Below are 22,220 nucleotides of genomic sequence, written 5' to 3' on the forward strand. Positions count from 1 at the left end.
GGCGAGCAGCAAGGGAAAAAATAGTTATATTCGCCTGGAAGCGATGCGAAAAATCGCCCCAATTGTTAACATGGCGTCCTCTGGTGGTAAATTAACACAACTTTTACTAAAGGCCTGATGATCCATTTCGCTATTTTTCAGTTTGAGGGCCACACTATGGATCAGGTCTTCAACTGTGATGGCACTGGCCTGAACTTGAACTGAAACATGCCAGGAAAGACTCTAATCAGCCGCTTTAATCGAAGGGCTGAAGAAAGGGCATGTGCTAATGTCACTGGGTCCCTCAAACTGCCTCTGTGACCCACATGTTTCACAAACATTGACATGAGCACCATGGCAGTAAGAGATCAGTAATCCACCACAAGGCAAACATGCAGACACCACAAACCTCAAATGCATGTTTTTTGGAAACCAGAGGATGGAGCAACCCTCAGGAAGAACATGCAAACTGTACATCGAAAGGCTCCCAAACATATATAAACTATTCCTGTAAGCAACACTGTATGTTACATACACAAACTTATGGTATTTCCATCCAATTAAAAGATTAAAAAGAATAACTCACTGCTGTTGAACATGCTATACATGTACTTTTGGGAAAAAAAAATATTACAACACATACATTTTGATGTACAACACACTGTGTTGCCATCACTTTTATTATCCGGACACACGAGAAAGTCCGCATCCCAAACTTGTCTGGATAACTGAGGTCGGGCTGTATTACCATTTCATATGTAATCGGAAAAACATACATGCCATCAGTGTTGTGGTAGTGAACCATAATTAGTTGCTATTGGTGTCATTAATGACATTAGAAACAGCTTCTTGGTGGAGTAATAAGGCTATGAATTGCCCCAGTCCAGCATGCTGAATTGTTGTATTTTCATGTTGATATAGAAGTGAATCTAAAACAAGTAAATCTTAATAGAAAAAAATATTTTCCATGTTTAATTCATTGTATGGCTAAATTGGACAGACATACAAGAACACATTATTTCTGTATTTGCAGGCTACTGATTGAAATGGACCTTGCACAGTAGAATAGTGGTGAGCTCTCACTTCACTCTGAGGGTTTGAGCTTTGAATCCCCAGCAATGCCTATGTGAAGTTCATAAGTTTCCCCACCCACACATGCTTGGGTTTTGTTCAGGTCCTGCAGTATCTCCCCAGTCCATAAACACGTGTATGAGGTGAACTGATGACTATTTCCCAAAGGAATGAATGATTGTTCTACTTTTGGACGGCGGATATGTCTGGGGTGTACCCTACAGCTGCCCTGTTAACAGGGACTGGCTCCAGTGAACTGTGACCCTGAAATGGATAAAGCCATGTGGAAAATGGATGCATGGATAAAATGGGGTTTGCGCTCTCATGTTCTGTCTGTGCATGAGGTTGTCTCTGTGTTTGCCTTGTGATGGACTGGTGACATGTCCTTCATAGTGAGCTGTGCTTGATTCCCACCCACCAATATCCTAAGTTGGAGTGTATAGATTGACGTCGGATTGAAAAGATCATATGACCATGAGTCCCTCACACATGACTCAGTAGTATACAAGACAGTCAGGGGTAAAGAGAAACTGTTGTGGGAGGCAGCTGTGGCTCAGTTGATAGAACAAGTACCCGTTTATAAACTTTATTCAAATTAATAAGCTATAAGGAAAATACTAGATCCACGGGTGGCACTTGTGGCATCTAAGTGCAACAAGACCCAGTTCACTTGTAACCTGAAGCTGAAAACAAGTCTAAAGACAACAATATGAACAGCAGAGCTCTCACATATTTGACCTGGGTTTGAAAACGGATCAGATCGTGTCATTGATGTTGCATTAAGGTCGTCAACCAGAGAAGACGTTACTCACAAAGCAGAGTAAACCCTCCCAAGCAAATAGAAAATGAAAGTAAACCTGGATGGATAGGAGGGATAGTTGTGATAGGAATCAGCACGAGTGACATAGTTTTGACATCTTTAGATGCACCCTGAAAGTCAGTTTGTTTAACCTGGTAGGGTTCCAAGCCTCAACAAATTTGGGAAGGTTTCTTGAACTACAATAATCTCAACCAGACTGCAGCAACAATCGAACAAAGAAGGTGAACCTGGATGCAACAGAACATGTTTGGGGTGCTTTAGAAGTGGAAAGCTGACGACTTCACCAATGCCTCACAAGGTTGTTGTTAAAGGTTTTATTTTCACAATAAACCCAATAATTTCACAATAAAACAAATTGCAAAGGTTGCTTTTCAACAAATGACAATCCGCAAAGGATTTGTCAAAGTTGTACTAAAACCAGGGTCAAAAACATTTTGCACTGAAGGTGTAGAGATGTTAATGGCGCAGCAGGGACGTCACTACTAGCAAAAGCAAAACAAAAAAAAGCTTTGAGGGATGACACTTTTATGTAAAGTAATAAGGTTTCTTGACATTCACGCCATATTCTGAGAGGGCGGGGCTCAGGTCCTCCATCGTCAGTGTGTACTTCTTGTCCTAGAAATTCAAAAATACTAAATTAGGAAGGCAATTCCAGTTACATCTTAGTTTTTTTTTTTTTAAACTGCAAACTGAAATGAGACACTCACCTTTGTCTTACTTCTTGAGCTTCCTGAGGCGGTACCTTTCATTTTGCAGTACTGCAACGCATCATTTGCAATGTCTGAGATAAACTTTTGAGAGGCGAGGGAGATCAGACGGATTCTATGAAAGAAGAAGAAAATCATTAAACACAGCGTTTATTTAAAAAACCAATAAGACAGGCTGAACCAAAGGGGGCATACAACTTAGTTGTAATCAGTTCTTTCCTTCTGCTACGTCTCCAGAACAGCCTGGTATTCAAATCTCCGACAAAACAAGAATGCACCACGAGTGTGGCTTCAATTCAAGTGACCAGGCACTAATTCAAAATGACACAACAACGATTTCTTTCTTAAGATGCTCCACTCCAAGACAACTGCAGCTGACTCCACTTTACCTTCACACACAGGCCACCAACTATTGAGTGCAAGTCTTTCAGGCCCTGCTTACCGGACAACAGTATCGTTTTCTGGTTTCCTATTACAGAAAATCCCACTTGCAGATGCCAACTTTTTGATTTTGGCAACAATCGCTGTACACACGGCGACAACATTTAAAATGCTGTGGTCTGTATACCGGGTACATAAGCACAGGCATGTGCTCAGAGAACAACACAATGTAAATACTTAAATTAATTTTTTAGGACTCCAGGAAACGTGTCTGCAATATGGTATTTGTTCGAGTAGTGCTGGTAAAAGAGTGAGACGAGCGGTACACGAGGCACCCTGAAGTCCTCCGTCTTTATTCCATCGATTTACCTGTGCATGTGCAGAAAAACTATTGACTCCAACTGTAGTGAACGTGCACAAGTACTACACTTTTCAGAAGAGTTATTCCATCTTAGACAGAGACAATTGTTTCTCTGGGAAATTCTAGGTGACTCCCAGCAAAAAAATTAAAACCACAAAAATGTACTTTGTATACACGAGGAGGGTGTTCATAAACAGGGCCCCAGTTAACAAATTCGGATTAAATAATTTTTATGACTGGCTGATGATTATGACTGCTTGGTGTGGCAATTCTAACTCATAACATAGGACCTACATTGTGATTTGTGCTGACTCATTGGATACACAAACAGATGTTACAGTTACTTACACTCTTGGATCAGAAGCTTCAAAGCCGGCCCGGTTCAGGTAGTAGCCTGTAACTGCGTCAGGAATCTGAGAATAAAACACACACACAAATATTTGTATGTACATACATGGATGCTCTCAAGTGACCAGCAGAATGAACTCAACTTACAGTGGGAGTGTATTCTTCTAACTGCATGAGAAAGTCAGCCAGTGGTATGGTGGGGACGGCGGTCTTCACGTCCCCGTTAGTGATCCCACCAGGAAGGTAGACTCCGTTGGAGACAGATGTGTCCGCTGGCGTGACCACAGATGCAGAGGCTGAAGCTGTGGCATCAGTTATTGAACGAGAAAATCATTGTTAATCATTATTTCACTTCGTCATTGAGGAAAGTGACACAAAAACTGTTCGACATCAAACTGAACAGTAATGTTGCATTCAGGAAATAAGAAATCGATAAAGCTCATCACACAACTCCTGCAGCTGTGGATTATATCAAACGGCCTCCACAAAATGGCAAACTATAAAAACACTAACAGATCACACCAAAGAGATGCTCTCTGGTCTTCCCGTGCAACGTTTACGTGATACCGTAATTATTGTTTGTCCTAATGAGGTTTATTAATATTTACAATTAGATCCTTCAGATGATTTAAATGTCTGCAATACTGTTTGTCATTAAAGTACTGGTTTCAATACGCTACATTTTGGTATTTCAATCTGTTTGTTGGCTCGACGTTTCTTCTCCGACCTGCTTCAGTCCGACGCCACCTGAACGTCACACATACGTCGATCACAACATCAGTACCTGCTAAAGTCAAATAATCTCACCATTTGTCGTGGCCGCAGAGATGCTGCTGACGCTGGTCGCCGTGTTGTCATTTGCGATACAATTACTCGCAGTTGAGGACGTGGTAGAAGGAACTCCCGTCGTTACAGACTGATTCACGTTGTCTATATTCATGATGTCGTTAGCTCACGCGCTAACCTTAGCTAGCTAGGCACAGAGTGGTGTCCAAATGTGTCCAAAATGAGCGATTCCTTGCTGTTCAGCTGCACGGTCGATCCTCTGCAATACTGTATGTCGTAGATTAAAGCCTTTTTTTGACACTAAAGAAAACGAAAGCCGAAGAGTTTAGTTGAGATCTGAGTTGTTTCTGGCTATCGTGCAGCAGAACGCTGTGCTCAGACTCAAGTCCTAATCGCGTCATGTGACCCGAGCTCTACCGGGATGTGACGAAGATAGCCGAAAAGAGCCGAAATGAAGTTGCATTTAAAGTCGATCGGTCCATTCACAACCGATTTCGTTTTGTTTTCATTCCAGGGCTTTGGGGAGGCTTAAAAAAAAAACCTTTTAATTTAGTAATAGACAGGATAAAAACCTACGAGCATTTTGTTAGAATATCAAAGGCACAGTTGAAAATATGTTCGGTCAAATGCACAATAAATAATGTTGAACTGTATTTACTACTACCAACTGCAGTCAACAATTTTAACTGTGTATTTTAAATCCACATTTGTCACAAACCAAACTCTTTCCAATTCATAAAAAGCCAACAGTTTTCACTGATTTAAACTGTGGATTGATCTTTCAGCTTCAAATACATTGATGCACTATTTTCAAACCAGGATGGCTCAACAGTAAACCATAACTTCATATAGAGCCGGGTTTAAAAAAAAAGGGTGCTTTCAGATCAATAAACATAAACTTTTCAGAAGGACGTAAGCATTGAATTGAAGTGTTAGTTTCCGGATGTCTTTGAACGCAGCAGAAGGATCCTCAGTTGACTCCTCTGCAGCTTCGAGCCGGAGGAAGATAGATTATCGTTTTCCGCTCTGAGAAGAGAAGCAGACATTTTTCCAGAACACGGGAGTGAACTGTGAGGTGTTTTTGGAATACTATGGGTTTGTTTACACTTCTTGAAGGGATTAGCTCAACGGAGAAGAGGCTGTGACAGTCGTATGGGAAACAGCAGGTACAGAGACACACGTGATTACCATAATTAACATGAACCCATTTTACTAGATCACATTTCTTCACAAGCTCACAATCTGTTAACATCAGTTCATATTATATGATGGAGCTGCAATCCAGGTGTGCGTGTTCAGTTCTCAAGGTGGCGGAATGACGTCCCCAGTCAGGGTCATCGTGGTGGGAGCTGGTTGTAGAGGAGAGATCTACTCTATGTTTGCCTCCGTTCACCCTCAACGCATGAAGGTCAGGAGAGGGGATCGACAAGGAAACACTCCAGTAGACAGTGCTGTGTGTTTGTCCTGTTCATTTAAAGTAAAATATCTTAAAACTTTCAGATATTCCCAAGTGAGATCACCTGAAGTAGGACTATCTGTAGTACAAAGTACATCCACATTGTTTGTCTATGATTGTACTTATTCTTATATTTCTTGGTCTCAGGGCACTGGAGCCAATCCGAGCAAACACTGAGCAAAGGCAGGCTCCAGCCGTTCATCACAGAGACACATTCACACTTTTAATTCACACCATTTTACAGAGAGCATTTCGTGTATGCAAGAAGAAGACTCAAACCCTACACAAAAAGACTCAAACCCACAACAGACTTATATTTTTAAGTCAAGTCTTGACCATGAGTGTGTTGGACCTGGGTTTAAACCCAGGTCTAAAGTGCAACTTATAATGACTTGCAGCATTGACTCCTTACATAGACATATATTAACTTCTACTAGAATTTGTTTCTCTGTTTCAGTAAATGATCCCAGCCACTTGTTATCCATCCATGGTCTGTCTCGCTTTATGTAACTTAGGTGCACCGATCACTGGAGGCAATCCCAGGTAACAGTGGGTGAAGGCAGGATATTCATTAAACAGCTCTTCAGTTGATTCAAGGGGAAACATAGGGAGACGGACAGACACTCGCATTCTCACATAACTATAGAAATATTAATTAACCCACACAGGCATGGAGAGCATGCAAAATCCACAGAAAGGGCTTTAAGCTCTGAGTTGATTTGTGCCAACCACTACACCACTGTGCAGCTCCAGCAGTTTTTCACACTTATACTCTTTCAGGTTGTTGCAGTGGCTGATCCCAGGAAGTTTGCCCGCACCAAACTTCAAAAAAAGCACAAGATCGAAGACGAAAATGTATTTGAGGGTGAGCATTAACAGGAACGAAACTGCACTGAGGTTGTAGTTTGGTGTTTCGTTCTCAACTGTTTTCGTTCTCAATTCTGTGATTGTGTCTCCAGACTGGCACAGGATTGTTGAAAGAGACAAGTTTGCAGATGCTGTGTTCGTTTGCACTCCGGATCGTCTTCATAAGGTAAACATACAAGAGAATTTCTGTGGATAGCTATAACTCAGTATAAAGTTGGAAATGTCCTTCTGGTTAACTAGTTTATGTTTCTCAGGAACCTGCAATAGCCTTTGCAAAGAAGGGCTACCATGTCCTCCTGGAGAAACCAATGGCAGTGAGTGTTTCCTCAAGGAGTATATCGCTGTTACTGTTCCCTACTATTTGAAATCGCCATATTCTCATTTTGTAGATTAAAAATGATCCAATTAAAACATTTCTGCTGCATTTGTTTTTGGTCACTCCACCCAGTTATGATTTATTTTCTTCAGCTCAGGAACACTCAGGCCTTCTTGCATGTTCTCTCTCCTTGACTTCAGACCACAGCAGAAGACTGCAGGGAGATCGTGGAGGCGTGCCTTCAGAGTGGTGTGATGCTGTCCGTGGGTCACGTTCTCCGGTACGATCCAGTCATTCGCATGATAAAGGTGAACTGTCTTTGTTATTAACGCTTAAAAAACCGACTGTCTTCTCCACCAGATATGAAGAACAGATTCTGCAATGTCAGACATTTATTTTAATAATAGTAGATTTTTTTGCTCAGTTTGCAAAAAGATGCGAAGTGGATGTCTCCTTTGTGAACATCTGATTATAACCCATTCCAACTTTTCTTTTACATTATACTAATAAGAAATATTTAATGTTTAAACGTGAAAAGGAATTAGAGCTTTATCATACTGTGACAGGAAGTAAATAAACTCTCAGGTTCCTGCTGGTTTTGATGTTATGTTCTTTTTAATGAACCCCTATCCAACATTTTTTTCATGGTCTTCGTAATAAACTCTTATTTTAATCTTTTACAGGAGCTCATCGATGGTGGAGCTGTAGGTGATGTGATGCATATTCAGCACCTTGAGCCTGTAAGAACACAGATATCTAAAGTATTACTGCATGTGACTCTTTGTAGAGCCTATTTGTTTATTAGTGGCACGGTCACAATACCCAGCTGGTTTTATTATTATTTATAATAATAATAACAATAATACATTTTATTTGAAGGCACATTTCTCAGCACTCAAGTTCCTCTGATGTTGTGATCATAATCCCATAATATCGAGGAATACAGAACTTACAATGTTCCCTCTACAGATCAGTCATGTTAAATATTGACCTTGAGTGTGGGTGATATCGGTCATAAAAATTAACCGAACCAACTGTGCAAATTACAGTGACTTACTCTGACCACTCCTGTAAATGGAAGCAGCCGAATAGACACTACGATAGACAGTGCTGTAGAGATATGCCATTGCGACATATTCTATTTCATTAGTGTAATGAAAAAGCTTCAAATGAATCCATGAACAGCAACCTGAAACAAACAAAAGATTCATCTAATATGCTTTCTTTTGCCTTCAAAACAGTCAGTGCTCATTATTACCACTAGATAAGTGAGCATCAGCCGACACTTTGCTGCATATCATGACTCTAAATTTGTGCTTTATATGACCTCAGACTAACCGCATTGACCTTTGATGCAGGAGAGTCTGCGGCTTTGCTTTACTTGGATTGTAAAACACAAACATGTGTTTTGGTGTTGAAATAGCTTTAATCACCAAGTGAGGTATAGATTAGTTTCCCCCAAGCAATACAAATAACTATGCATTAAAGTAGTGAGTGTGAAAATGACAACACGGAGCAGAAGGTACGTATTTTCTGTTGAGTCTGATTTTAAAACGGTTTCACAAGACCTCATTCCAACAAAATTGTAGACAAAGCTTCCTAACACGTCTTGTTTCTCTCCGGAGAAATGGGAAAAAGAGTAACATAAGGTAAGAGTAGCTTTTACAAAAAAAGAAATGTGAAAGTCTAATGAAAACATCAAATTTGAATTCATATCACAGACTCGGAAAAGCTTGTTTTTGAAAGAAAGTCTTGACAAGAGACTTAAAAGCAAACAAGGTCCTGGACTGTGGGACATTAAGCAGAGCCTTGGTGGAAGATCTCACGTTATGAATGAGAATGAGGACCTTTTGTCTTGTTGCACATACGGAGAGGCCGTTAAAATCAATCCTGAGATTACTGCAAGTCAATGATGGTAAACAGCCGATCCAAATCTTTCCATGAGACACTACAGAGACACCAGAGCTGATTTTCTAACAGACTCGATCAGCTCGATGAACGTAAATTAAATTTTTCGAAAATCATGTAGGAGTATGTCCCCTCAACAACACAGTGTGGTGATAAAATGTCTTCGGTTTGGGGTCAATGCTATGTGTGATTTCAGGTTGGTTACTATCACTTTGCTCACTCATTCGTTCGGGGAAACTGGAGGAATGAAGCCGAGAGCTCATTTGCTCTCCTGGCTAAATCGTGCCATGACATTGATCTGATCAACCACTGGGCTGGACCACGCAGGTAACACAGATAAAGAGTCTGAAGGGGATATTTTTTGTTTGTTTTCCTGAGGGTAAATCATTTACAGGACTTTTTTTTGTCCTTGCCAGATGTGTCAAAGTGTCATCGTTTGGATCCGTCAGCCACTTTCAAAAACAAGACAAGGTCTGGATCCGGTCCTTTAATCATTGTCAAACACAGAAATCAGCAACCCGGGCAGAAAGAATCTGCTATTCAAGTGCTCAATGTATAGTTTGTCTGGCTGATGGTTTAAAGAAATCTGTACTCTGTTAATTATTTCTGATCAGCCAACAGGTGCTGCCGATCGCTGCCTTGATTGTTCAATAGAGAGAGAGTGTCCTTACTCAGCATGCAGAATTTACCTGGACAGAGTGAAAATGGTACACATTGATTTACCACCTGGGAGCAAAAAGTCTTCTAACTAAACCTCAAAAAAAAGCCTGTTTTGTGCAACATGTGAGGCCGTTTTCTTTATTAGTGTACATATTGTCCGTGCCCTGTGCTAGGGTCACACCGGCTGGCCGGTATCAGTCATAAGCCCAAACTCATTACCGGACCTGGAGTCAGTGACTGAGGCGCTGAGGACTGGACCATATGGCCGCTGTGTCTACGAGTGTGACAATGATGTCTGCAGTAACCAGGTCAGAAAACACACTCTGTGTCCATTATTACTGAACTGCGATTGATGTGTGTGTGAGAGTGGGTAAATGTGACTCCATCCGTTTAGTATTTCTGCTTGTGATTTTGGACATAATGCCAGAATACACTCGTAACAGTAATGAGACATTTTGAAAAAAGGCATTCAACCCTGTTCAATCCACTCAACAGTTTTTGTTCGATTGACATACACGAAAGGCCATTATGTACCATGAGAAGGTTTATACTTCGTTTCTTTGGTTTCATTTTGTTTACATGCAGGTTGTGAATATGGAGTTTGAAGGGGGACTGACGGCAGCTTTTACCATGGTGGCGTTCACTGAAGAGATTTGCAAGCGAAGAACAACCATCTATGGCAGCAAGGTGAGGTCACAAGAATATGGACTGCAGAAAATACAAGAGGCAAAACGCAAAATCACACCTCACAGGGAGAGGGATCCTTTTTCAGCTTTTCAAGTAAAGCTTTGTGTCTCTGTTGCGACAGCAAAAATTCATTAGTCTGTACTATTTTCAATGCAGCCTTTAAGAAATACTTAGTGAAGTTAATGTATCATGGTGTAAACAAATACATTTATATTGTAGTTGTAGTTCCCTGAACATCACAAGCGGGTGTTGAAATTGTCTGAGGTGCTTCTGAGATGTGTCAGCTTGTGTCTGGGACCTAATGAACCGGGAGTATTTCTCTACAGGGGGAGCTTTCATGTGACGGCCATGAGATACGCGTGTTTAACTTCCTGACCCAGAGAACCACAAAGCACACAGCACCTAGTGACGCTCAGAGGCACTTCGGCATGGGAGGACACGCTGGAGCAGACTACCACCTGATGGACGCCTTTATCTCTGCTGTGGCTGTGAGTGGTCCAATTTAAAGATGACTGTGTAGATGTCATGTGATGACTAATGAGCCGTGCACATGTGTGTGTTTGCAGAACAACGATCCATCCCTGATCCGATCGGGTCCGGAGGAGACGCTGCAGAGTCATTTGCTGGTGTTTGAGGCTGAGCGATCGCGGTTGGAGGGCAGGGTGGTGCACTGTGGTGACAATAAACAGAGCTAGAAGACTGTGAAACATTTAGAGCTTGTCATTGTAGAGCACTTAGACAAACACTTCATAAACACTTCAAATGTGAGATGATTAAAATGCCTAAAAAAAGGCTTTTTTAGTGTGTAATCACTGCTGTTTGGCTCATATTGATCAGGAATTACTTCACATTAGTTGCATTGGGTAATACACCACTCATTTTCTTAATGATTTAAAAATAATTAACATTTTTGTCAATTTAATGAAGCTGAAAAGTGCCATAAATCTCTAACACCTTCAACAAAATCTGTGTCGTTTGACCTTTACTTCAAAGTGAGCTCATTTAAATGCAAACATTTTGAACATAGCGTAGAAATGCTAAAGAAGACAAATTTTTTTGTTGAACAACTGATGCTTCCACTTCTCAGTATTTCTATGAAACATGTAGTTCATCTAGTTTCCATGTCTTTGCTCAGTCAAAAATCCAGCAGCTCAGGTTCATGTGAACATGAGTTCAGTCAGTCTTGTTGTTCTGAATCTGAAGGGTAAATGAAAAAAAACTTTATTATTTAGCTTTTGGATATTAATTAACCCAATAAAATATTTTTTTGGGGGGAAATCTGTTCTTATCCTCCTCTTGACCAGTGTGAGCAGATCCACTCTCCTCATTGGCTCCTTTGCCTACAGCAGTGCTGACTCCACCACATCTGGGTCACTGAGTTATAAAATACCACATCACATAGAGTAGGATGGTTAATTACAGGGAAACTATTAACAGTCTAAAACTGAACCAAGCACACACATTTGAGAGTATTTTGAAGGAATTGTTCAACGAGGTGGACGTTGTGTTGCAGCAGTGCAAACATCAGCCACATGGGAGCTGAACAGTTATGGTGCTGAGAGCGTCGGTATCCTAAAAGTAATAAAGTGTATTTTTATACAGTAGCCATATCATTTTCCAGGGCTTTTTTACCACAATCTTTTACAGTGAACAGCTTCGTTAATCTGACCTCTGTCATTATCAGATACTGTGTGATGCTGGACTCCCATCAGAGGAGAGACGCTCACTTGTCAACAAGCTGTCACTTGTTACCCTGTCCATATTCCTGTTGCTCTCGCCCGCAAAGATGCATTTCGATACCACTATCTTGCAAGATTTAGAATGGATTCAGCTGCACTGTGCTTAATCTTGATGAGGTTCAGTAAGATACAGTTCTTGCTGAGGATTTTCTTGACAACTCGTTCAGATTCTTCCATTCCATTCATTCTGGAGGTGTGCAGGTACCACCAGGGAAGCAAGAAGTGCCCTAAAACTTTCTGGTGGATGGCTGCAGTGATCTTGGGTCTCAGAAAGCACACTGGACGAACACCAGCATGACATGGCTCCCCACATCCAACCACTGAGGGAATGCCACACTTTTTAATGATATTCTAATTCACTGAAATGAACTTGTATGTGACTTGATTTGACTCTGTCAGCTGACGGTGTAAATGTGTGACAGAGTGGAAAAACTGTTCTGGCTTTACATAAATTAAGAGAAAAAGAGCAATGTTCTGTCCCGACAACAAGAAAACATGCCCCCATTGTGGACTGTCCATGGCTGATCAGGTGAGCCTCCGGTACTGGATGTTCAGGGAGGTCTTAACAGTAGTACTTGTTCTTGTTCTCATGTGGTACACGCTGTGTTTTAAATGTCTTCCTATCCCACACACACTTGGTCCAAATAGTTCATAATCCCTGTAAATGGTGTAGAAAACCACAGCAAAAACCATCAAGACCAATCATGTGGCTGAATAATACATCGTTCGAACATGAGAAGGCAGAACAAAAAAGATCAGTACATTTTGTACCAACAGCAGGCCGACACAAGTATTCACTCTTAAACTAATAAAGCTGGATGACAAACTTTGGGGATTGATGGGGGGGGGCAATGGACAGTAAAGTGTATTTTTGATATGTTTTTGTACTGTGTTCATACATTTCTGGTAATTGAAAATGTTTAGTGGTTACATTTTGCCAGCTATTCTTACCTTTGTTGGAGTTGATATCCCGGTGAACACATGCGCTATCCTTAATGCTCAGAAAAGCAACATTATTGGAGTAATGGGAGAGTTCTCCTTCCTGACTCGTTCTTCTGAACTGAGCCACGGACTGAATGTTTTCAACTTCAGTAATCTCTGTTTTTCTCAATTCCTCTCAATAGATGGAGCCAATGATACACAAGAACAAGCAGTGACACATTATGGATGCACATTATTTCTGTGATTCTGTCAGCAGTGAAAAAAGAAGCAGACAGTGTGCCAATCCAGAAAATAATCTCATAAAGTTATTACTTTAAATCAAGGCATGTAGTCTTGATACAGAGAACTGTATCAAGACTGCCTTACCTGCCTTTAATACCAGGTAAATCTGCAGTTAGTCATCATGACAGAAACATTTCTGTGAATTCTTTGCAGCTCCTGAATGAAGTAATACACATTTATTAGTGTAAAGTAGGGCTGTCAAATATACAGTTCAGGGGCCTTCGTCTCAGTTTCAGTTGGGTTGGTAAGTAAAATATAAGTGTAATATATTTATAATATGGACAACTACAGAAGTTTGAATTTATTGCAGAAAAATAGAAGTATATCCTGGAAATGTTCACGTTTACACACTTTGCTATAAACATTAACAATGGTGAGAGCATAGACATTCGAATGTTCAGATGACCAAGTTGGATTTCTATTACAGGTGACTCAACTGTAAAACTACCAAGTCCCAGGAGAATATGGACCGGGAGTCATGACACAGAGGCAAACATTGTTATTGTCCATCTAGTCGCACATGTGAAGAAGAACTATTTACTACGGGAGGGGTGCGCAGTAGCAGCATTTCCACTGTGTTTCAGAAAGTTGCATTTTCAACCATTCACACGGAAAACACCGTTGGGTAAATGAGGCTTAAATCTACAGTGTCTCTCTTCAGATTGATGAGAGCAAAAGCCTGCTGCTTCCAAGGACAAATGATTTCTTAATCTCTTAGTTTGTTTTCACACACTCACACACACTGGCTCTCATGTTAACGCTATTGTATGAAAGGTAACTATCTTTCACTGTTACGCCATTGATCAATACACGTGTTGCTGCCATCTGCTATTCAGGTCAGTGTTGTCTTATGACGTCTATTCGTACTCTGTAACCTCTAGTGGACAAATCAGGAACAGCAGCTCTCTACTAATGTTAGGGAGATGTTTAATTCATTGTTGTTAAAGAGTTAAATTCAAACTTTCTCTGAAACATTAATTCGCACCATTTTGTATCTTCTACGTTGGTGGAGCTTTGCTTTCATGAGGATGTTAAATGTGGAGTAGAAATACAACAAATTGAAATATGATAAATATCTACTAAATTATCTGTGACCCAGTGAAGTTTGGTTTCTATGTTGTGTTTTTGTGGCGTGATGGATGAGCTTGTTTTATTAGGCCTTGGAGTGATGTTTGAATCTCTGCCAGCAGTCCTCTGTTCTGCCAACTTGCTCTCCCATTTCACAATCTGAAAAGAAAGTCAACACGCAGGGTCAACTGCAGAGAGAAGATCAATGTGGGGAAATCGTGTGGTACTTCGCAGAAAAATACACTTCACCTGAACTTTCAAAAACGTCATTTTGGTCTTTTCAGCCTCCAGGTTGTCTCCACAGGTCAGCGTGTCAGTGAGGTCCTGAGCAACACCAGCATCAATCAAATCAGTCAAACAGCTCCGAGGCGGTGCGAAAGCTCTTTATTATCAACTTTCAGTCTCTGAATCTCTTGGCTAATAACACCACGGCAGAGCAATCAAAGATATTGGAAGTTCCACTTCGAGAAAACATTTCATCCAACTACTCTAACACTTTGTTCCACTTAAGGTCGCTGTACGCTGGAGCCAAACTCAGCTGACCATGATCTTTTTTGTTTGAATAACTTCTCATCTTGTTTCAGGTGCTTCGACTGAATGCCCTCATGTCTCTCTCTCTCTCTCTCTCTCTCTCTCTCTCTCTCTCTCTCTCTCTCTCTCTCTCTCTCGCTCTCTCTCTCTCTCTCCCAGACACACTCATACACACAACTATAAAGCTTTTGCTATTTGAACTTACTTTCTAGTTTTATATACTAGTTGGCAGCAAGCATCAGGCACACACAAAATGTAATAAAAGCATTTCTAGTTCTTAATATGTAATTATTTTACTCATCAACACAAAATAAAGTAATTAATTGCTTCAACTTTAAATTAATGTTTGAAAATAATTTTCTTAATTCTTCTTAATTACTTATAGGTGCATTTATTAAATAATAATAATAATAATAATAATAATAATAATAATAATAATAATAATAATAATAATAATAATAATAATAATAATAATAATAATAATAATAATATCTTAATACTGCACCTTCATAAAAATAAGTTGATTAGAATGTATTTTAATATCAATATATTTATAGTTCATCTGCAGACAATGTGAAAAACATGAAATCAGTGTATTTTGAAATGTTAGTAAAGTTCTGCGATTTGAGAACAGCCGGTAGTTAAAGTAAAAAAGTGAGAAATGTGGTTCTCTGCACTGGAGCTCATGTAAAAACTAAGAAGAGGCCACAACTATGTGATGATCATGGTTCCTTCGACTTAGATCAATTTCAAAATTGTACACCGGTGAAAAGAATTTACCTCAGTGAGGAAATCTGCCTTCACTTAATAAACAGGTCGGCTGTAATCTGCATGCTGTTTTTCTTGTGAGAAGAAACGCATTCACAATCTATAAACATTAAGAATCTTTACAAAACAGTTGAGATAAACCACAGGTGTGCATGCAGCAGCAGCCAGCAGGAAGGTGTAAATGTACTGCAGGGACAGTCAGATTATTTCCCATGTTTCGTGTTTCTGTTGGTCGCGCTCATGCAGCCCGCAGCACACATTATAGAAGTCTCACGCAATGAGCACACCCAAAATCTCCAGTAAATGTTATTCTGTAAACATTCTTTTTAAAACATATCAGTTCTATTACTCATCACTGTCAAGAGAGGTAGAATTGCAGACATGCTTTATTTTTACAAGCCTGACTAATAATGATAAACAGACCATCCTTCACAACCATCTCGGAGCAGCGTGACTCACGTTGCATCACAATCAGGTCAAATATCTCTCAAATTTCATAAGGAAATCACATTCTGCAATAGAGGGAGGCGTCCTTAACTGCCCTCTGAACACAATAATGTCAACATTAGTGAACCTTGCAACACATCCAGGATGACTAATCCTGGAGCGCCTCCCAAGGTTCACACTCCCGGATGGATGGCATTGTGTTGATGATAGGACTGTCACAGTTACAAGGCTGCTGCGGCTTGAAGGGCGTGTAGAGAAAGCTGAAGAAATGACGAAAGGATTGAATCACAGGAAAACTTTGACCCGGTGCCAGAACGGGATCACGGCAGTGGTGTGAATCGGCACTCCTTCGGGCAAGGCTCCAGTTTCCACTTGATTTCGTGTGTCTGGTAATTCTGTGAGTGGTGTACGTGGACCACAAGCATGTAGTTTCAGACAGAATGAAGCAAACCGAAAGCCAATTTGTTTCTTCTTCAGAGGAATAAAAGTCAACCTGGAGGAATGTTTTCCTTCTATTTTCCGTCCTCACAACACCAGATTACACACACACACACACACACACACACACACACACACACACACACACACACACACACACACACACACACACACACACACACACACACACACACACACACACACACACACACACACACACACACACACTCACACACAGAAAATGCCACATATACTGGCAGTGTGCTCTAAGAGGCGAGTTTGCAGTCTGAGTCAGCAGCTGTATTCTTGAATGACTCAACCAGTCCACCACAAAACCCTTTCGTTTCTCAGAGCCCTGCCCTCAGCAATCCCTCACATAAAGGCACGCACTGAACGTATTCAACAGCGGCTGTTACCTCACAGCAGCATCACTTCCTCACACTTTTCCAGGGCTCAACTGCAAGCACCCTGAAGCAATATAACAGTGTTCCCACAAAGGCATTTACACTCATGACTGATCTTTTTTTTTCTTCTCACCGAGCGCTCCGATTCCTTTTTTTTGGCTGGAGCTGTAAAAACTGTTTTGTTCTCCCTACTAATAATATAGACTTATAACATGTTGTGACAAGTGAGGCAGTGAATTATCTGCGGATCTATTAATCCTCCAAGTCATTCACAGCATGAATCAGTCATGTTGCCAGGAAAAGACTCCTAACATCTACGTCAGCTTCTCTTGAACTCTACCTGCGTGCTCTCGTGCTCTTTTAGTTCTTGAGTAGGAGCTCGGATGACGTCACGCCGTGCTCCCACCTCCTCTTACAAGACATCAGTGAACGAGGAAGTGGAGGAGGAAACCAAGGAGGGCGAGCTGTAGTAAAGTGCAAAACATGGCTCAGTCTGGCTCCGTGACTCAACAGGAAGTGATGGAGCGATAGTCAGTAAGGTGAGAGAGGGAACGGGAGAAGGAGGGTTGGAGTGGGAAGGAGCTGAAGTGAGGAAGAAAAGGAAGGCTGTCATGCCTCAGGACTCCAAGATATTTAGTGGTGCGAGACAGGCTGAGAAAGCTCATGCCTTTTTGAGGAAATCTGTGGACCATGTGCACCGTGTCACCAACCCACCCCCGTCCCTCCCACTCCCACTATCCTGCACAGGAGGGTCATGATGCGCACACACTGTAACGATGATAGAATATCAGAGTCTGGCTTTACATTCTTCGAGGCTTTCAGGCTTCAGTTCTTATGCACTGTTTGGAAAATGTATTTCGTTGGGAGGTGAAAGCATTGTGGGGGTTTTTCTTGGCCATGAAAAGTGATGTGGAAAAATGTTTTGGACAAAATCTGAACATTTGGGGTTTCATTGTATTGTGACGATATTGATTTCAATTATAATCTCTTTTTTTTAACTCCCCCCATCCCAACAGTTCATTAAAAAAGTAAAGTGAGTCCACAGTCAGTCTTCACTGATCTTTATAGTGACACTTTATAATAAATATGACAAAAATAAAGGGAGGAAATGTGAGAATATTCTAATCGTCTTTGATTTTTTTTTAAACTTCAGGGATTTCGCTGTAGTCAGATCCATATTATCATTGATTATGCAGGTGGGTTAACAGGTTATACTAAAGTCAAATTTGTGATTAGATATTTGACTTACAGTGTATTTATAGTAACTTAGATGGGGGGGGTTGAAGGGATTCCGAAAAATCCCCCCCCCCCAAAAAACAATGTTTTCAAAAAAAAATCTACACCTACCTTTTGCAGTTTTGTATGAATATACATTTTTGAAATGGTACATTTTGAGAAATAAATGTGGATTTTCTTTTTTGCACTATTTGAACTTTGAAGTAGCCTGTTAATAAAACAAAGTCCGCTGGAGTTTGACTGACGGGGCCGAGATGAAATCTTTCATCCAATGAGTTGCATTTAATTTGTTAATCATTAAGACATCATATGAAAAACATAAAACAAACCCTACATGATTTCTTTTAAAAAATCGAATATAATACATTCTTCCTATTTTTTGACCACGGTTTCCTTTGATGTACTTTATTACCACTATCTTTCCTGCACAACAACTGGATTCAAAAACATGAACGAATCTAACAAGGTAAACTGGCAAGAGAGAAAGTTTTGACCATGGAACAAATGTTCTTGTCAAATTAATGTCTGAAACAGAGAAAATGAGCAGCAGCAAGGCCGACAGTGAAACGAGGCAGATTCAGAGCAGCAAGACATCCTCCATTCTTCCTCCTCCTCCTCGTCTTCTTCTTCTTCTTCTTCTTCTTCTTGAGTCAATGACCCAAGTTTTGCAAGCCAAGTCAGTCTAACCATGTTTGAACCCGATACACTTTCTAAGTAAAACATTGAATTTAATTTGAGTTTTAAAAAAAAAGAATTCAAAATTGTAATAAATGTTAGAGCCATACCTCACTGTATTCTTTTGATGAATATGATTGTTCACATTTTTGCCCTCGGGTAGTGGTGAGAACATTTTTGTGGCTCTGGCAATGAGTTCTTCATCCTTGAGTACATTTTTGTTGTCATGCTTTGACCTCATGTTCAATATTTACTAAAGCTAACCACATTTTTTGCTAAATCATTTGTACTTTTGTTTAATTGATTTACTTAATTCACCCCATAGGTTGCCCTGTATGTCATTCAAAAATACTTTGACACAAGGACATTTGGTGAAGCCTGTGTAAACAATCAAATATTGACTGTCTCTTTTCTCCGAAGTGAAAAACCTTTGATCGGTCATGTCCCGATGTCATAACTTCTCTTTGTTGCCAACAAATAATGTTGTCTTTCTTCCCTCTGAAAAGCAGGTGACTTATGTAAAAATAATTCTGATAAAAAAGTGAAGCAATGGACAGAGACTGAGTTGAAAAAGTCCAGTCCACCATCTGGGTTCTTTTAGTCTGGATTATGTAAAGCCTCCTTTTGTATTTGAACTGAAACTCCCGGTGAAGTGGAGATTAGCTTCACAGGGCTGCGGAAGTCCTCCTGCTGGGTCTTGCAGACCCTCTGCCCACACTGAGGCCTGAAATCACGGGGAGGGAAGCTGCCCAGACTTCCAGTTCTGTATCCTGGGCAAAGAATTGCTCTTTTCTTACTGAGATCTCAGCCATTCATTGAAGCTGTCACCATGAAATCAGATGTCACAGGGTTTAAATCACTTGAATCCTTGCCACTTCCTCCATCACCCTGCCCGCTGACTCTGTTTGGTTTTACTCTGCCGGCATTCAATCTCATGTCAAATATGGACAAAACTGTGTGTTCACATACACTTTGTGCATTTTGTGTCTGTTTCAATTAAACGCTTATTTTTTTTCACAGGACGCTCTGACAATCAGTAATGTGTTTTAAACAAAGCGGTTCAGCATCGGGATACATTTAACCGAGTATTTATTTCATTTGGCTCCGGGTGCACCTCCTGATTGATCCAACAATCGAACCAAGCACAGACATCATTCTTCAAGTCGTCCTCCTCGTCCTCCTGATGGCTGCTGGTCCTTTGATAACTGAGCCGTCTCCTCACAGGATGAGGTCAAAGGCCATGGTGCGAAGCCCACTCAGACATTTGAGGAGCCCGATTCTTTCCCGACGCCTCCAACCTTTCAAACGCAACCGCAAGTCCATTAAACTTGAAAACGATTGGGAAGGGTGTGTATTTCAAATCACATATAAGCCTGCAGATAGTAGAAACACTGTCCAAATGAATGGCACTCAATCATGGGCATAAAACTGTCAAACATGACTATTCCACCATGTCTGGGTGAAGGAAGTGGTGGGTGTCAACAAAGACGTGCAATGAAGGAGATCAGAGATTTTCTTAGTAATTTCTTTCTGCTTCTTGTAGAATTAGTGAAACTTGAGTTAGAGGATGATGTTCTTTGTTTCAGCTACACTCCAGAGTTTCCTCAGCTCTCTCGTTTACTGGATAGAAATAGAACCTTTCACATGCGTATATATCTCTGACACATTGCTGCAATACAGGCCATGTTTAAAGTTATTACAACCTCTCACACAGGCTCACTGGCGCAGCGGCATCATGATTAAAAAGGAATGCGAAACTCAAACACGAGACAGGTCGACCGTGGCTTTGAAAGCAGCAGCAGGTATGTGTGTCTGCAGTCTGTAACCTTGCTCTAATTACTATTACATGTTTGTACACAGATGGTTCCTCTATAAAGTGAATTCCCCGCGTCGCCATGTCAGCACATCATCCTACACAAATGTATTTACCATAGAAAACATATGTTAACACCTACATCATTCATTTCCTAGCCCAGTCTGGGACGTCTAGTAAATGAGTGGTGCACATGCATGTATGGTCTGAGGTATTTTGAACTTCAAGAGTTATTTACTGTAATTTCTGCGCAGATGTGAAACATCTTCATCAGGCTTTGTATTTACAGAAATGCTGTTGCTGCTTATCAGATTACACTCACTTTCAAATCTTTTACGGAAGTGATCATATTTGAAAGAATTGCAGACATCAGCACAGAAGTGTTTTTTCAGAGCAATCTTCCACATCACACGTGGGCGTGGGGGTTGCTACAGATGTGGAAGGTGGGCTTCTGACTGCACTGACAGCTGTGAGGGACGGAGGTCTCTCAGAGCAGGAAATGACTTGACCTTCCCGGTGGGAGACCAGCCCACCCCGACTGAACAACCCCCCCCCCCCATCCCAACCCTGAGCATCCTGGGTCACCCAACAGCACCCACAGAGGTCCGCACGGCAACAGCAGAATTGCCAGTTCAAGGGTCAAAAACATTAAATTTGATATTCAATAGGCCCCCGTAAAAAGAAAGGACAGAAGGCTGAAAGTCATTTAATGAGACTGTAGGCAGTGAAATGCTTTAAAATGTGTGTGTCGCACTGGGACTCCTCGTCACATGTGCTACCAATCATGCCATTGCACAATGGGAAGTTGATCAAACAGCCTCCTTGCAAAAAAAAAAAAAAAAAAAAGGTATGAGTATTCCTTTGAGCAAACAGATTACGTAGGTGGGAGAGGGACAGTCGATTGCAGCATTTCAAGGACATTACACTTATTTATTTAGTGGGATTGTGATTTACACTAAGTATTGAGGCACTCCTTAATCCATATATGACCCTACATGGAGTTTATTGAAGTATTACAGCTGTGAAACATTTGAACAGTAGAAAATCCCAAAGGGAGGTCACGGGGGTGATTTTGGTGTTTTGCTGACATTTTTTTCCCGTTTTTATATCAGGTGGTTATTCAACACAATAGTCAATGTGTGTCTTTGCCTGGGGGGATTATTTGCATTGTTACCACAATAAAAGGATTTTTTTTTTGGCAGTCTGGCGGCAGACTGTAGGCTCAGTGTGGTCTGGACTCTTGGTAACAACAAAAATGGCCTGCACTCACTTCCCTCCCGGGGCATTTTCTGGTAAACGGCCTCATGTATTGTTCTTCTGCCTCTTCCAGCGTGGGTGAAGACAAACACAGACAGTCAGCTCCTATGTGACAGTCAGGCTTCAAAACAAGTCCTCATCTACCTCCACTGGGCTGTGACTCTGCTGCCTGTTCCTCTTTATCAGTCCTGTATTGTACTCATGCCAGGATCCACCCACACACTCGCTGACTCCCACTCAGGTCACATCAAAATTGTTTACTGCTTTATGAAA

At 40.9% G+C, this 22,220-nt stretch overlaps 2 protein-coding genes across 3 annotated transcripts; one reads left to right on the plus strand and one right to left on the minus strand.

Moving 5' to 3' along the window:
• Positions 1–1,604: 1,604 nt before the first annotated feature.
• Positions 1,605–4,878, minus strand: taf10 (TAF10 RNA polymerase II, TATA box binding protein (TBP)-associated factor). The gene is made up of 5 exons (XM_080468793.1): positions 4,475–4,878; positions 3,815–3,969; positions 3,668–3,732; positions 2,578–2,692; positions 1,605–2,485 (listed from the first exon to the last, which is right to left on the minus strand). Exons 1-5 carry the CDS (start codon positions 4,605–4,607, stop codon positions 2,396–2,398), a joined length of 558 nt encoding a protein of 185 aa, XP_080324919.1. The 5' UTR covers positions 4,608–4,878; the 3' UTR covers positions 1,605–2,395.
• A 520-nt stretch (positions 4,879–5,398) lies between these two features.
• Positions 5,399–11,652, plus strand: LOC308112758 (putative oxidoreductase YteT). 2 transcript variants are annotated; one of them, XM_080468502.1, is made up of 14 exons: positions 5,399–5,619; positions 5,753–5,861; positions 6,690–6,774; positions 6,869–6,942; positions 7,031–7,090; positions 7,293–7,400; positions 7,776–7,832; positions 9,197–9,327; positions 9,417–9,471; positions 9,615–9,707; positions 9,834–9,968; positions 10,246–10,347; positions 10,674–10,835; positions 10,914–11,652. In XM_080468502.1, the coding sequence occupies exons 1-14, from the start codon at positions 5,606–5,608 to the stop codon at positions 11,040–11,042; spliced, it is 1,314 nt and encodes a 437-aa protein (XP_080324628.1). In that variant the 5' UTR covers positions 5,399–5,605; the 3' UTR covers positions 11,043–11,652. The 2 variants fall into 2 exon arrangements, with proteins under 2 accessions (XP_080324628.1, XP_080324629.1); XM_080468503.1 differs by having other exon boundaries at positions 5,405–5,619; positions 5,728–5,861; positions 10,914–11,622.
• The last annotated feature ends 10,568 nt before the right edge of the window (positions 11,653–22,220 follow it).

This window comes from Lipophrys pholis (genome assembly GCF_963383615.2).
Source record: "Lipophrys pholis genome assembly, chromosome: 8".
Lineage (NCBI taxonomy): Eukaryota > Metazoa > Chordata > Actinopteri > Blenniiformes > Blenniidae > Lipophrys > Lipophrys pholis.